The 12112-nt window shown below is 38.6% G+C and overlaps 1 protein-coding gene across 3 annotated transcripts in view; it reads left to right on the top strand.

The window, feature by feature from the left end:
- The window catches only part of ATP8A2 (ATPase phospholipid transporting 8A2), a 335578-nt gene that overhangs the window by 221731 nt on the left and 101735 nt on the right, over positions 1–12112 (top strand). For all 3 annotated transcript variants that reach the window (XM_061374620.1, XM_061374621.1, XM_061374622.1), the window contains 5 exons: positions 1776–1898; positions 2845–2923; positions 6215–6276; positions 6525–6581; positions 10780–10887. In XM_061374620.1, the coding sequence (XP_061230604.1) occupies positions 1776–1898; positions 2845–2923; positions 6215–6276; positions 6525–6581; positions 10780–10887 (429 nt within the window). The remainder of the gene's footprint in view (positions 1–1775; positions 1899–2844; positions 2924–6214; positions 6277–6524; positions 6582–10779; positions 10888–12112) is intronic.

Genomic DNA, 12112 nt, shown 5'->3' with positions numbered 1-12112 from the left:
ACTTAATTCCTGTCACATAAATCTTAAAAACGGTGGCACAAACCCTCATATTCCCCAAGTTTTCATATTTGTTATGGAAGATATTTATTCCAGGATTTTCCACTGCCTTGATTCTTTTCACCCTCATTTCCTGACTGTTGCTCAGTCTCTGTCATTCATGTTTAGATATTTATGTCTATTATCCTTAAACCTGATGTGGTGGATCTACCTACCCTATATAAAGCTCATGGATGAAACTGATTTTCTAGAATCATTGAAGTAAAAATTAACCTTTGTTTTGTAAGGTTGGTATTTTCTAAAATTAGGACTGGTCATGTGGGCTCATGAAGGATCAAGTGCTGGTAGGATACTGGGGACTTCCACCATTTGAAGGATCTGAATTTTCAAGTTGTTTTAGCTCTGCCATTCTCTTCTGTGCAGGTTAACCCTTCATTTTATTAGTAGCCTCACTAAAATAGGAAGTGTAGGAAGTGATAGTGGCATTGTAATTCTGGCTTTTGCACTGGTTCATGCTATAGGTTTACCTTCAGAAACAAAAGCATTGGAAGATTTAAATCAACTGAGAATGTAAATGCCCCAGTAATCACAGGAAACTTGGGGAGATACCTTAAAGCAGTGCAAGAACATAGCCTTTTCTGGAATATATTGGACCAGTAGTCTTAGTTTCACTTCACCGCCCCCAGCCTGCTGCCATTTTAACCATCTACTTAATCATTTTATGAGCAAAAGAAGCACATCCTCTGCTGGATCTAGGGATGTAATTATTGATTTTTGCTAGTCCTTAGGCCTCTGTGTTGCCCTTTGTCTACTCAACTGCCAGCTCGCTGCTGGTGGGAGGACAGCCCAAGTTTTGAAAACATGCCTGCACACTAGAAACAGCTCAGAACTTCAACCTGATTCTTAACTTGAAGAACACTTCTTAAACTCTTAAAAAATATATGTATGTATAGGATTAGAAATTATTTTTCCGATATAAACTGTTAATGTAAGGGGAAATGAATAACATTTAGTATTCAGACATGCACACTGGTGGTATTCTCACTCTGTGCCTGCACTGTAGACTACAAGAAACGTGGATACCCAAGCTGGCTTTAAATGAGCTGCCTCAGATCCTGGAAACACTTTAACAGCAGTGATGTGGGACTCAGCAGAGACTAATTTACTCTGCTTCTGGCAAAGTGTCCTGCTGTCTCTCCTGGAAAGCTTCTGAGGCTTGGTCATCTAAGTGTCTGCCTATAGCACAGACACATACTGCAGTTAATTTGTTCCTATCAGTTCATGCCTGCCCAGAGAATCCCCAAAGTACCGTAATACAGAATGGCCTTTGTTTTTCAGTAGATCTTTGTTTTAATGCGATTTCCACATTTGCTTTGTCTGCAAACTTAGCTGTGGTTAAGCACATTACATATTTAATTATGGCTACAACTGCAGCTATATTTGAACCCATTCCCACAAGGCTTTTTTGAAAAAGGACGTTGTCTTTCCTTTGCAGTCTGATGTGTTTTACCATTTCTAGATTAAGGCAATTGGTTGAAAATACAAATTTTCTTTCATGTTTCTTTTGTTCATATGTTAATATTTGAGAGTTATGAATTGCTGAAATTAATGTTTGGATTTGTTTGGACATTTGAAAATGATGTCAATTGACATGCTAATTGGTAATAAGTCTTCACTAAAGTCTGTGGGAATTTTGCTATTGTCTAGATACTGAAATTTTATCTGAGGTCCACTTAAAACTAATAGCTGCTTTTAATTAGTATTTGCTTTCCTTACAGATTTTCACAGCGCTGCCACCCTTCACTCTGGGAATTTTTGAACGGTCGTGTACTCAAGACAGCATGCTCAGATTTCCACAGCTATACAAAATTACTCAAAATGCAGATGGGTTCAACACAAGGGTAAGGGAAAGTCTGTTTCTTGAAGAATAGTCGTGAGCATTCGTATTTTCCAGGTCGGTCTTGTTAGAAAATAACTTATTCCCTGCTGTTACTTCTGCTTCATGCTAGCCACTGAGATCAGGATTGTTCTGCCCCTCACTTCTTTTCAGGGGTTACATTTTTTTATTAAGAAAAAGCCCTTGTTTTTAAATAAGGGTATGATTTTTCAGTTCACAACTACGGATAACTGATGAGTTTACCACTTCCTTAGAACCTGGATAACATCGCCAGGATTTTAGTTAATTGTGAGTTGGCACAATGCTCTCTACTAAGGGCTTTTTCACAATTAGTGCAGCTCTATTACCATGGTTCTTTTGCTAAATTTTGACTTTCTTTATTTGAGTTTTGAAGAACACATTTTGCTATTTAAATGCTGGAAAATCCCACTATTTGAGTACCATCTTTATTCTATGACAGCCACATCTAAATACACTTCTGAATCAAAGAAGCTGTATGATTTGTTTAGGGAGGAGATTTCAGAGTATTTAAAGCTCTAGCTTGTGCAGAACACATTATCTAGAAGTTAAAAACTGTAGCAGAAGGTATTTGCCCATTAAAAGTAAACAGAGTATTCCATAGTACTGAATGAATGTTTTAAAAATCATTCTTTGATGTAATTAAAGAAGGGTGACTCCATCTGTTTGCTGTATTCTGGCAGAGATCTTAAATTGCAAGCATACTTGCTTATTATATTTTAAATTGTTAGAATAAAACCATCCAACTGGGCCAGTGTTTTCTTATGAAAGAGCAGAAATTGTAGGAGGAAATAGATCCTGCAGAAGTTTAGGTATTTCACTTCAGGACAAACATTGTCTGACTCTAAACTACACAATGAAGTGTTTGTTAGGAGTTAGAGAGAGGTCAAGAGTTTTGGACTTTACTGATGACTTGGTTTGTTTTCCCTCAGGTTTTCTGGGGTCACTGCATCAATGCCCTGATCCATTCCATCATTCTTTTCTGGTTTCCACTGAAAGTGCTGGAGCACGGTAAGGGCTTCATTATTTCTTACGTCAGTAACTGATGTTCAGCCTCACAGAGCCAGCGTGTTTGGAGAACGGGAGGTCATGACAAGTCCCAGGAAAATAACACTGACAGACAGTTCAATAGGCTGTTGCTGCTGAGCTTGGCTTGTTATCTAGTGGCTTTCAGAACTTACTCTAATTGAACATAATTATTGTTCATATAGTGACTTTAATATGTGAAAAATGAAACTGCTACTTTGCCAGAAACTCTTATTCAAATACTGAATAATGTTCTATGAAAAGCCTTATTTTTCTTTTGGTAGTGGGTTAAGATCTCATTTTTTTTAATACATAATGTTCTTGCAGCAGCTGCATTACAACCATTTGCTTTATATCTTGTTGGACCTTTCCCATTCCATAACACAGTACTGTAAAATGTAGGATAAAATAGAGAGATTTTACTACTGCTGAAGTCTGTGGAAAAAATGAAATGGCTGGAATGGAAGTAGACTCTGAGATAGCGGGGAAATGAGGCTTCTTGTTCTACAAATTAGGCTTAATTAAGTCTTGCTTTCCATGAAAGGTAATGCAACTACATGGTATTTCAGGGAACAGTAAATCCCATATGGTTACTACCAGGCTTTACAATATGGTTGTGTGGGCAGGAAAAACCATGGAATTCTGTTCTTTTACTATTGTAAGAAACATGACTAGATCAGAGGAGAAATCTTGGGGCACCAGAGGGGGAATAATAGTTATCTAAAATAATTAATTTTTCAAAACTGAAACTTCTCTGGGAAAACACTAGTTTCAATACAACCTTTTTAGCTCCAGGATGGATTAATTGGAAAGGAGTCAAATACAACAAAAAGGGAAGGAAGATGAACGCTCCCAATAGAGGCATGATGACAGAGATAGTTGTGGGAGGCAGGTTCATGTTTCTCTACCTGGCTGAGTAAAATGTCACTATCATATCCTCAGTGACAGCTTCACACACTGTCTGATGGACCGTATAGGATAGGGACTTCCCTCTCCTCTGCATGTGGGCTGGGAGCTCTATTCAGGTTTGGAGGAGAGGGTTGGGTTTTTTTATGGTTGATTGGGTTTTTGTTTTGATTTCAGGGGTTTTGTTGTTCTGCTTCACTGTTTTTATGAGAAATGTTAATCTTTAATTGCTCTTCTTTAAATCCAGCTTCTGAAATTTTAGGCTGATGTCTGTAGTGGTTACAGCTGAAGAAAAATACAGTTTTCATTTTAGCCTTCCTAAATGCTTTTTCTAGCTAATTTCTAAATAGATAATGCACTTTTAATTGCAACAATTTAAATGATAAGACCTAGAATACTCATTCAAACAGTAACTTCCTGAGTTCCTTTGAATGGATTACTTACTTTGTTTTCTGAAGAGGAATGAATATCGTATTTTCAAGGGGTTTTTTATATTTCCTAGTGAAAAAGGGATTTCAGTGCCAGAGACAAAAATGCGCCATTCACATTGGGATGTTTTTTAACCTCTCAAGTTCCTTAGAATGTGAAGTGCATACAGTCTGTGAATGAGCACTTGTACAGCTTTAGAAATGAATGTTCACTGATCTGTTCTCATTAACAGAAATATCATTCCTTTCAGGACCACTTAGCCTCTCAAAGTGGAAGGTCATGGAAATCACTGGGAAAAAAAAAAAAGAAGCATTAACTTACTGCATTAAAATGTAACTTTAAAAATTGAGACTGATACCAAAAATTATTCAGTTAGTTACATCTGCTCTGTGATGTTGCACTAGAGCAATATACTGGCGGAGTCATTAGGTCAGTTTATTTTAGATCTGTCAAAACTGATGTATATTTAGGTATGATTTTTTCTTAATAAACTGAGACTTAATAAACTGAGACCTTGTTCATTGACACTAGAGAAAAGAGCCAAGTCACAGTTAAAACTTAGTGTGCATTTGTGAATGATGCGGTAAATGCCTGAAGCCACAGAGTACCAGGGATGAGTTGGGTTGATAGAAATGCCAGTGGCTAGAAACCAAGCCAGTTCCTAACTGAGCTGTCTCAGGCTTCAGCTTCTCTTGCAATGTTAGCGGCTAGTCCATCTGCTGCTGCTTCTTTGAAGTTCAAAAGAGCAGAGAAATCAGGGATATAGACTAGCAACCTCTAGAAAATATTCACAACCTGTCAGTTCTTCAGACAACCACATGCAACCACTGTAGAAAGAAAGCCATAAGAAGTACTTAGGGGTAAATGCACTAACTAAATATACAGTAATTTTACCCATAAGCTGTGCAGAATCTTCACCACAGGAATCAGGGTGACAGGGACTCTTCTCTATAGACTTAAAATTACTGATCCTGGACCTATGTTGTAGGAACATGGTTAACTGAATAGATGACCCTAGTTTAAGAATGTCAGATCCAGTTTCACAAATAAATCTAGCAAAATGGTACCCTTATGGCAGAAGCACTATGCTAGGCAGTATGTGTTTAGGAACAGGTCCAAGGTTTTATCTTAAGCCTCTTTCAGCCCTGCTGTTTGCGTATTTCTCTAGCAATTGTCTTAAAACCTGTGAAAACAGTAATACTTTTCATGCTTGAGTAATGCTTGAAAGCTCCTGTGAGTACAAGTTCATTTGGCATTAGTGTGGCTGTCCCATGTGCTTTCATGGTGTTCCGGTCTTACTCAACAAGAGCTAAGAAAGACTAAACAGACATTTGAAGTATTGCCAAGGTTGGCACTTTCAAATGATAGATTAACATGTACTTACCCTTGTGCACACTTGACTGGGGAAAGGGTGTGTGGAGACTGGATACTGCTCAGTTACTGAATTAGCCTTCAGTAACATATTTTAGATGTCACATGTGTCCTTCGTAGGTGTAACTTTTGCAATTTTTCTCAATTCAGCTCTTTCACCACAAATCAGCTGATGTTTTACAGGATTTTCTTCACAGACACAGCAAATAATGGGATTTGTTAGAGGTCTCAGTATCTAGTTAAGAACAGATAGCGACAGAAGTGACGCTGACATATTTCAGTACTCATAGGCAAATTGCACATTAGGGTCTGGCAAAAACTTCCCCTTTTGCTGAGATGGCTTCTGGCAGCCAAGCCTATGTATATATGCTCTGTCCAAGCATCTTTTCTGAGGACTGGCTTCACACAACTTCTGCATTACCATTATCTTAGAGCTTGCAAAACTGCTTTTAAGTGTTCTAAAAGGCAAGGTTAGGACCAGTTATTTGCTTCTGAAAAATTTCCTTGCTGTTTTGTCCATTGTGTTGATAAACTGATAACAAATGTGATGATTTATTTTTTTTCTTTCAGATGCAGTATTCACAAATGGCCAGGGAATTGACTATTTGTTTGTTGGGAACATAGTTTACACTGTAAGTTTGTGTATCCTAGAAATTTTGGAATGGTAGGATTTCTTTGGGCGGGGGTGTATATGTGTGTGTGTACACATATACAATATGTGTACATGACAATAACTTCTGTCATTCCCCCATCCCACACTGCCAAAGTCCTGGGTTGTTACCTAAATGGTAGTAACCTTTTAGGTGTAAAGGGGAGATTGGGCCATGAACACCTTTGAATTTGAGAATTTTAGTACTAAAGTTGTCTTTTCTCCTTGCAGTATGTTGTAGTCACTGTTTGTCTGAAAGCTGGCTTGGAAACAACTGCATGGACTAGAGTAAGTACTTTTCAGTGTCTTTTATTATCATACATTCCTCTTTAATGAGTGTTAATGCAGAAAAAAAATATTAAAAACTATTTGAGGCTTCAGTGGTTTAATTGAGTCTTTCATGTACAGATAAACTACTAAGCTCTGTAAGTACAGAATGAGAGGAGAATGAAGTCGTAGATTACACAATATGTGTGATGAAAATGGGCAGAAGTGGGAAGAGAACACTAAAAGCACATTGTCAACATCTCTAAATATTTAAAATTGAGAAAATTCTGCATGAGATCAGCATACTACTGTAATTGCTTAAGGAAATAGATCAAGAACATTATCTTTGTACTCTGTAGTTCCTTTAAAAATTAATTGCCCCCAGCTAAAGAACTGGGCTTTGAAAATGTCTTCAAAAGCTAGTGAAAATCATTGGTGACTTCACATTGGATAGGATTTTTTGTTTGGAAACAGTGTAATAAGGATAGTCAATAATAAATAATCAGTATGTTGATTCCTAGATTGAGTCATCTAGTTGGAATGAGTGAGTGCTCTGTTACTGGTAGGTGTCAGAATCCGGTAGGGCATTGATCTCCAAAGAATATGGGGGGTAGAAGGGTTCCTGTGTTGGTGAATCTTCCACAGCTTTCTTCCCTTCTTTACCCTAGCCCCTCTGAAACACTAATCTTATTATTTTGCTGGAGTCTTTGCTTCTCCTCATCTATGAGGTACCCTACAGGAATCTAATTTTCACGATAGACTCACTGCCCTCAAGACCAGGATGTTCTGAGGACTCTTATTTTACCAGTTTCTTGGAAGAGCTTGGCTTGGGTCTCCTAACCTTGTTGCTTCTGTTGTGAACTGTTTTGTTTTGTTCTTCACAGAGAAACAACAAGATTAATAAGCTTATGTCTGTTCTGAATTTTAAGGATGAAGTGCCATCAGTACGAGTTATTTAATTATTAGGGAGATGCTAATATTCTCTGCCTTATTCATCTGAAAATCAAATCCGTTCTCTTTTTTTTTGCTGTTGCTTATGTGTAAGTTCTGTGTTGTGTTCCAACATTTTAAAATGCAAAAATGCTTAAATTAGTCTCTCATGCACTACAGAGGATATATCCAAGTCTGCACTGGAGGCATATGACCCTGTTTAGATCCTGTTATGAATTATTTGATGGTTCCTCCTCTCTCCCCTTCCTTGGGTAATTGGTGTCGTTTCAGTCACTTGAGGGTAATCCTGATCCTCTCTCTTCTAAACTTTATTTTAAAAGATAGCATGATGTTTAGTACATCTCGGTGTTCAACACTGGTATTTTATAGAGAAATTATTGTTATGCACAGAAAAATAACTGTGTTTAGAAACAACTTTTTTTCTATATACATTTTAATTCCTGTCCCATTGCTTGGACCAGTGAGTCTCCTTACCTTGGAATCTGCTGTTGGTTACAATTATTGTTTCAGCTGCAAGTGAATCAACACACAGAATCTTTAGGTTACTTAAAAGTATTAAATGTACAACACTGAGTTAAGCCTCTTCTCCATCATCAAGTGGATTGGTTACATGCAGTTTGTTCTTGAGAGTGAGAGGAGCACTGCCACTTGGGAGAACATGATGGGTTCAGCTGAAAGCTTTAAATAAATAATGCAGATTCCAAGTGGTTGGCAGCCTGGTATATCCAGTAGGTAGTGTGGAAAGAAAGGCTTTTCTGAAAGTGGTAACATGATGCATAACTAAATCTGAACATTGGAGTGGTGTGGAGCAGCTTCATGTTATGTGCTTCCTATGGGGAACACTGCAGTAGGCTTTTCCCCAAACAGTTACAGCTTTATTCACTACTGTACTACACTATATGAACTATTTCAGATAAATAAGATGTCCAGTATAGCCATCCAGTGTGTCTAGGTTTTTATGTGGGAGCCTTCATTTCTTTTTTCCTGACTGTCATTCATTTAACGCATTTGATGGACTCGCTTCTGCTTTGCACATGAATTTTCCAGGGATGTATGACAAACATCAGTGGAGAATCAACAGTGCAAAGGTTAATGGAGTGAGTGTGTAAGGAACATTTTCAAGCACGGCAAGGAGGGCTCCTCCTGAAAGCAGAAGCTTTTTTAAAGGTAGAGATGCAATTCAGACAGGTATAAATCTGAGATGAAGACATGGACAAGCATGAGAAGGAGATAAAGATAAAATAGGCCAAGTGTTTGAGCTGGAAAGGGTAAGGTGAAGAGCTGAAAACTCAAAACATGTCCTACCAGCAGACTGGAAAGAAAAACAGGATAGGGAGTTAAAAAAACTTTTCACTTGCATAAATACACCTCATACAAGGTAAGACAGTGTCTCAGATTGGTTTCCATGCTTACTTTTATCTTTACTGGTTTTCATCATGAAGTCTGTAGGAGTTTGCAGTTTGGAAGCATCAGTCCAAGCTATCCTGAGCCTTCCATTTGTTTGTTTGGGAGGAAGGCTGTAGCTCAAGAGAAGGAGTCATATCCTTCTGAGAAAGCAGTGCTGGTGCTGTTCTGCTGTTTCACGGGGCTGGATTTCTTTAAAGACCAGTTCTTGCAGCAGCCTTGCAGTACTTGTTCTTTGGGGAGCTGGGTACTACAGTTGCTCACTATGGCAGGGCTTTATTTTAGTCAGAATCCTGACATTAATTGCCCCTGGTTTCCAGAAAAGCAAGGAGCCTGAAGGGATAAAATCTCCGTCTTCCTCCAAGTGTTAAAAATAAAACCCCTTCCAGTCTCTTATTTTTATTCACATTGAACTGAGTAAAAAACTGTGGGTCTTGTTGGGTTTTGTTTGTTTTTTTAAAAAGAGAAGTTGCTGGTCAGATCTCCTTGGTGAAACACAGTAAACAGCAAAATTTGAAAACAAGTCTTCCTGTCCACTGTGTCCTCTCCAGGAAGGGGCCTCTCCCGTGTCCTGCTCATTAGCCCAACAACTTTTAGGGTTGAAGAAAATTCTGGCTTTCCAGGAGTGCCTACAAGAGTGTTCTTTCCATCGCCTCACTGTATGAATACTTCTACTGTAAGGCAGCCTCCAGTTGCTCCCAGCTATCTGCCAGTCTGCACTGGTGCTCCAGACTGTTTGTTTTCACTGCCTGTGCTGGAGAAAGCTGTCCTTTCCAAGGATGCTCATGCTTCCAGAGGAGGAGTAATCCTCCTCAATCCATTAGTATTATCTCACAGTGTAAAGACCACAATACTCGCACACTTCTTTGATTCTCACACACTGTTAAAAAAGTCAACAAATACAGTCATCACATACAAGGTATGAAGTTGAGGACTAAACAAACACACTGTGTCTACCACAGCAACCAGCGTGTAAATTCATTCCCATGTTCCTAAACCCGTGTGTAATTAGCAATTAAGATTTATGCAGGTACTTCTCTGAATTGGAGCCAAAGTCATCAGCCATGGGAGTTGTTGGCATCCAAAAAAGCTGGAGCCAATAATGAGCTCAGTTGCTTGTTGCAACTGAAATTACTGATTCCATCCACTGCAGTGTAAAAGTAAAACAGCTTAAATCATCCTGAATAGCAAAACAGTTTGGGTGTGTAGGAAAAATTACTTTCTTTAACGCAACTTAAATAAAGTCTGTGCTGGACATGTTCACTTTAATACTACTTTTATTTACTCATAGCGAGTCTACAGACTAAAGAACCAGTAAAGATTTAAACTGTGTTGCATATCTGTAAATCACTTAGGACACCTTTAAAACAAACAAAAAAAAAAAAGCAAAGCTGATCAGTAGATGTTGATTGTGGTAGTGTGTTACACAGCACTGAATCTTCCTCCGTGAAAGGTATGTCAGTGGTGGACATGGCTTGTATGCATACACTGTGCCAGAGTGGATTTGTCCATGCGAACTTTAACCTGAACCTTGGAAAATTTCTACCTTGATGTATGTGTTGAACCTGGCATGTGCACGACAGGAAGCAGGAACTAGATGAGAGAGTTCCAAGGAAAATCTGATGAGTTTTTGGAGCTCCAAGTAAGATAGATTAGCTGAGAAGACTGTGTCTGCCCTGTTGTGAAGCACAGATTAAAAAGAATTGGTTTATGCTATTTAAACAACCTGTGCTGCTGGCCTGAAACCAAATGCAGCAGACAAGCCTGAGTGAGACCAACAGAGACCTGAACAGAGCAATATCTATAGGTTGGGTGGATGAAGGAAGTGCCCTGTGTTGACTTTCCTTTCCCTGTTCCTTCACAGTTCAGTCATCTGGCTGTCTGGGGAAGCATGCTGCTCTGGCTGGTATTCTTCGGTGTCTACTCAGTCATCTGGCCGACGATTCCCATCGCACCAGACATGATGGGACAGGTCAGTGTGAACGCTTGGCTGCATGGTAAACTGCTCTATACAGTGCCCTACTGTCACCAGCCCTGCTGCTTGCTGCTTCCTGAACGCTCACACAATGCTTGGGAAGGAATTGTACTCTAGTGTTTGCAGTTCATTTTAACCTTTTTCTAATCCTTGCATTCATTTTGCTTAATCTTCCCATTAGAAGAGCTCTTTTTCTCCCCAAAAGTGACATCATACATCATTATATGTACTGTGGATACTATACAGCAATTCTCAGTTCACTTGGATAGTGGTGAGACTGGCTCTTTCATTAGTGCTTTCCTAGCAAGACTTACTGTGTTTGACAAAATGCCAGGTAGAAATTTAGTTTATTTCTTTGAGGGTTTTAGTGTTTGTTTTGGTTTGTTTTGGTTTTTTTAATTACGTGTTCTTTCTCTTTTACATATTTTGCTTTCATATTTTGCATTCATTTAAAATAAACCAGAGTTTACTTGAGAGTAGGATGAGATGGTCAGAAGGCAAGCTGATGTCTTACTTTTATAATACTAGAGGAATTTTGGATTTATTCCTTTGGTGTCAGCTGATTTCCAGGTGGAGAAGTTTTCCCTTCGGTGTCATTATTTCAAGCTGTGGTGAGAAGATTGAGTCACGAGCCTGTCAGAATCACTCAAGAACCTTGTGCGTATTTAAAATAGGGGTTTACCATGAACAATGAACGGCTTTAAAACCTTACCATGCATTTATTTTCTGTAGAAGTGGAACTGCTGTCAGATGACCCAAAAAGGCATTTTGTAATAAGAGTTATCTTTACTGCAAAAATGTTCATTATGATAGAGAAAGAAGAAAAGCAAGCTAATAATTTTAACAAAGAATCTAAGTGTATTTAACTCGTAACACCCTAGTGTACTGAAACTAAGAATAAAAAAGAAGCATTGGCAAGCCAATTAGAGATTATTGAGGTTACTCTCATGTTTGTACTCAATAAGAGCAGTCAGGCATGATTTTGTTGCTGTTCTTGCCTAATACATATTTTATTATCTTGTGCTAAAGCACTGGGGGTCATGAAGGCTGGGGTAGATTTTCATGGACAGCTTTTTACAGCAGAGTGACAGCTGACAGGCTGGGATCAGCAAGTAAGTGACTAACAGATAAAGCCTCAGTCCTCTGATAGTATTTCATGGGGATCTTTGTTTCACAGCACATACAGCATCAGTAGCTCTAATTTACATTTTCATATATCAAG

Source organism: Neopsephotus bourkii, unplaced genomic scaffold, assembly GCF_033783945.1.
Source record: "Neopsephotus bourkii isolate Nb327-2 ecotype Australia unplaced genomic scaffold, CSIRO-AGI_Nbou_v1 NB_1638, whole genome shotgun sequence".
Classification (NCBI taxonomy): domain Eukaryota; kingdom Metazoa; phylum Chordata; class Aves; order Psittaciformes; family Psittacidae; genus Neopsephotus; species Neopsephotus bourkii.
This window is presented reverse-complemented; position numbering and strand designations above follow the sequence as displayed.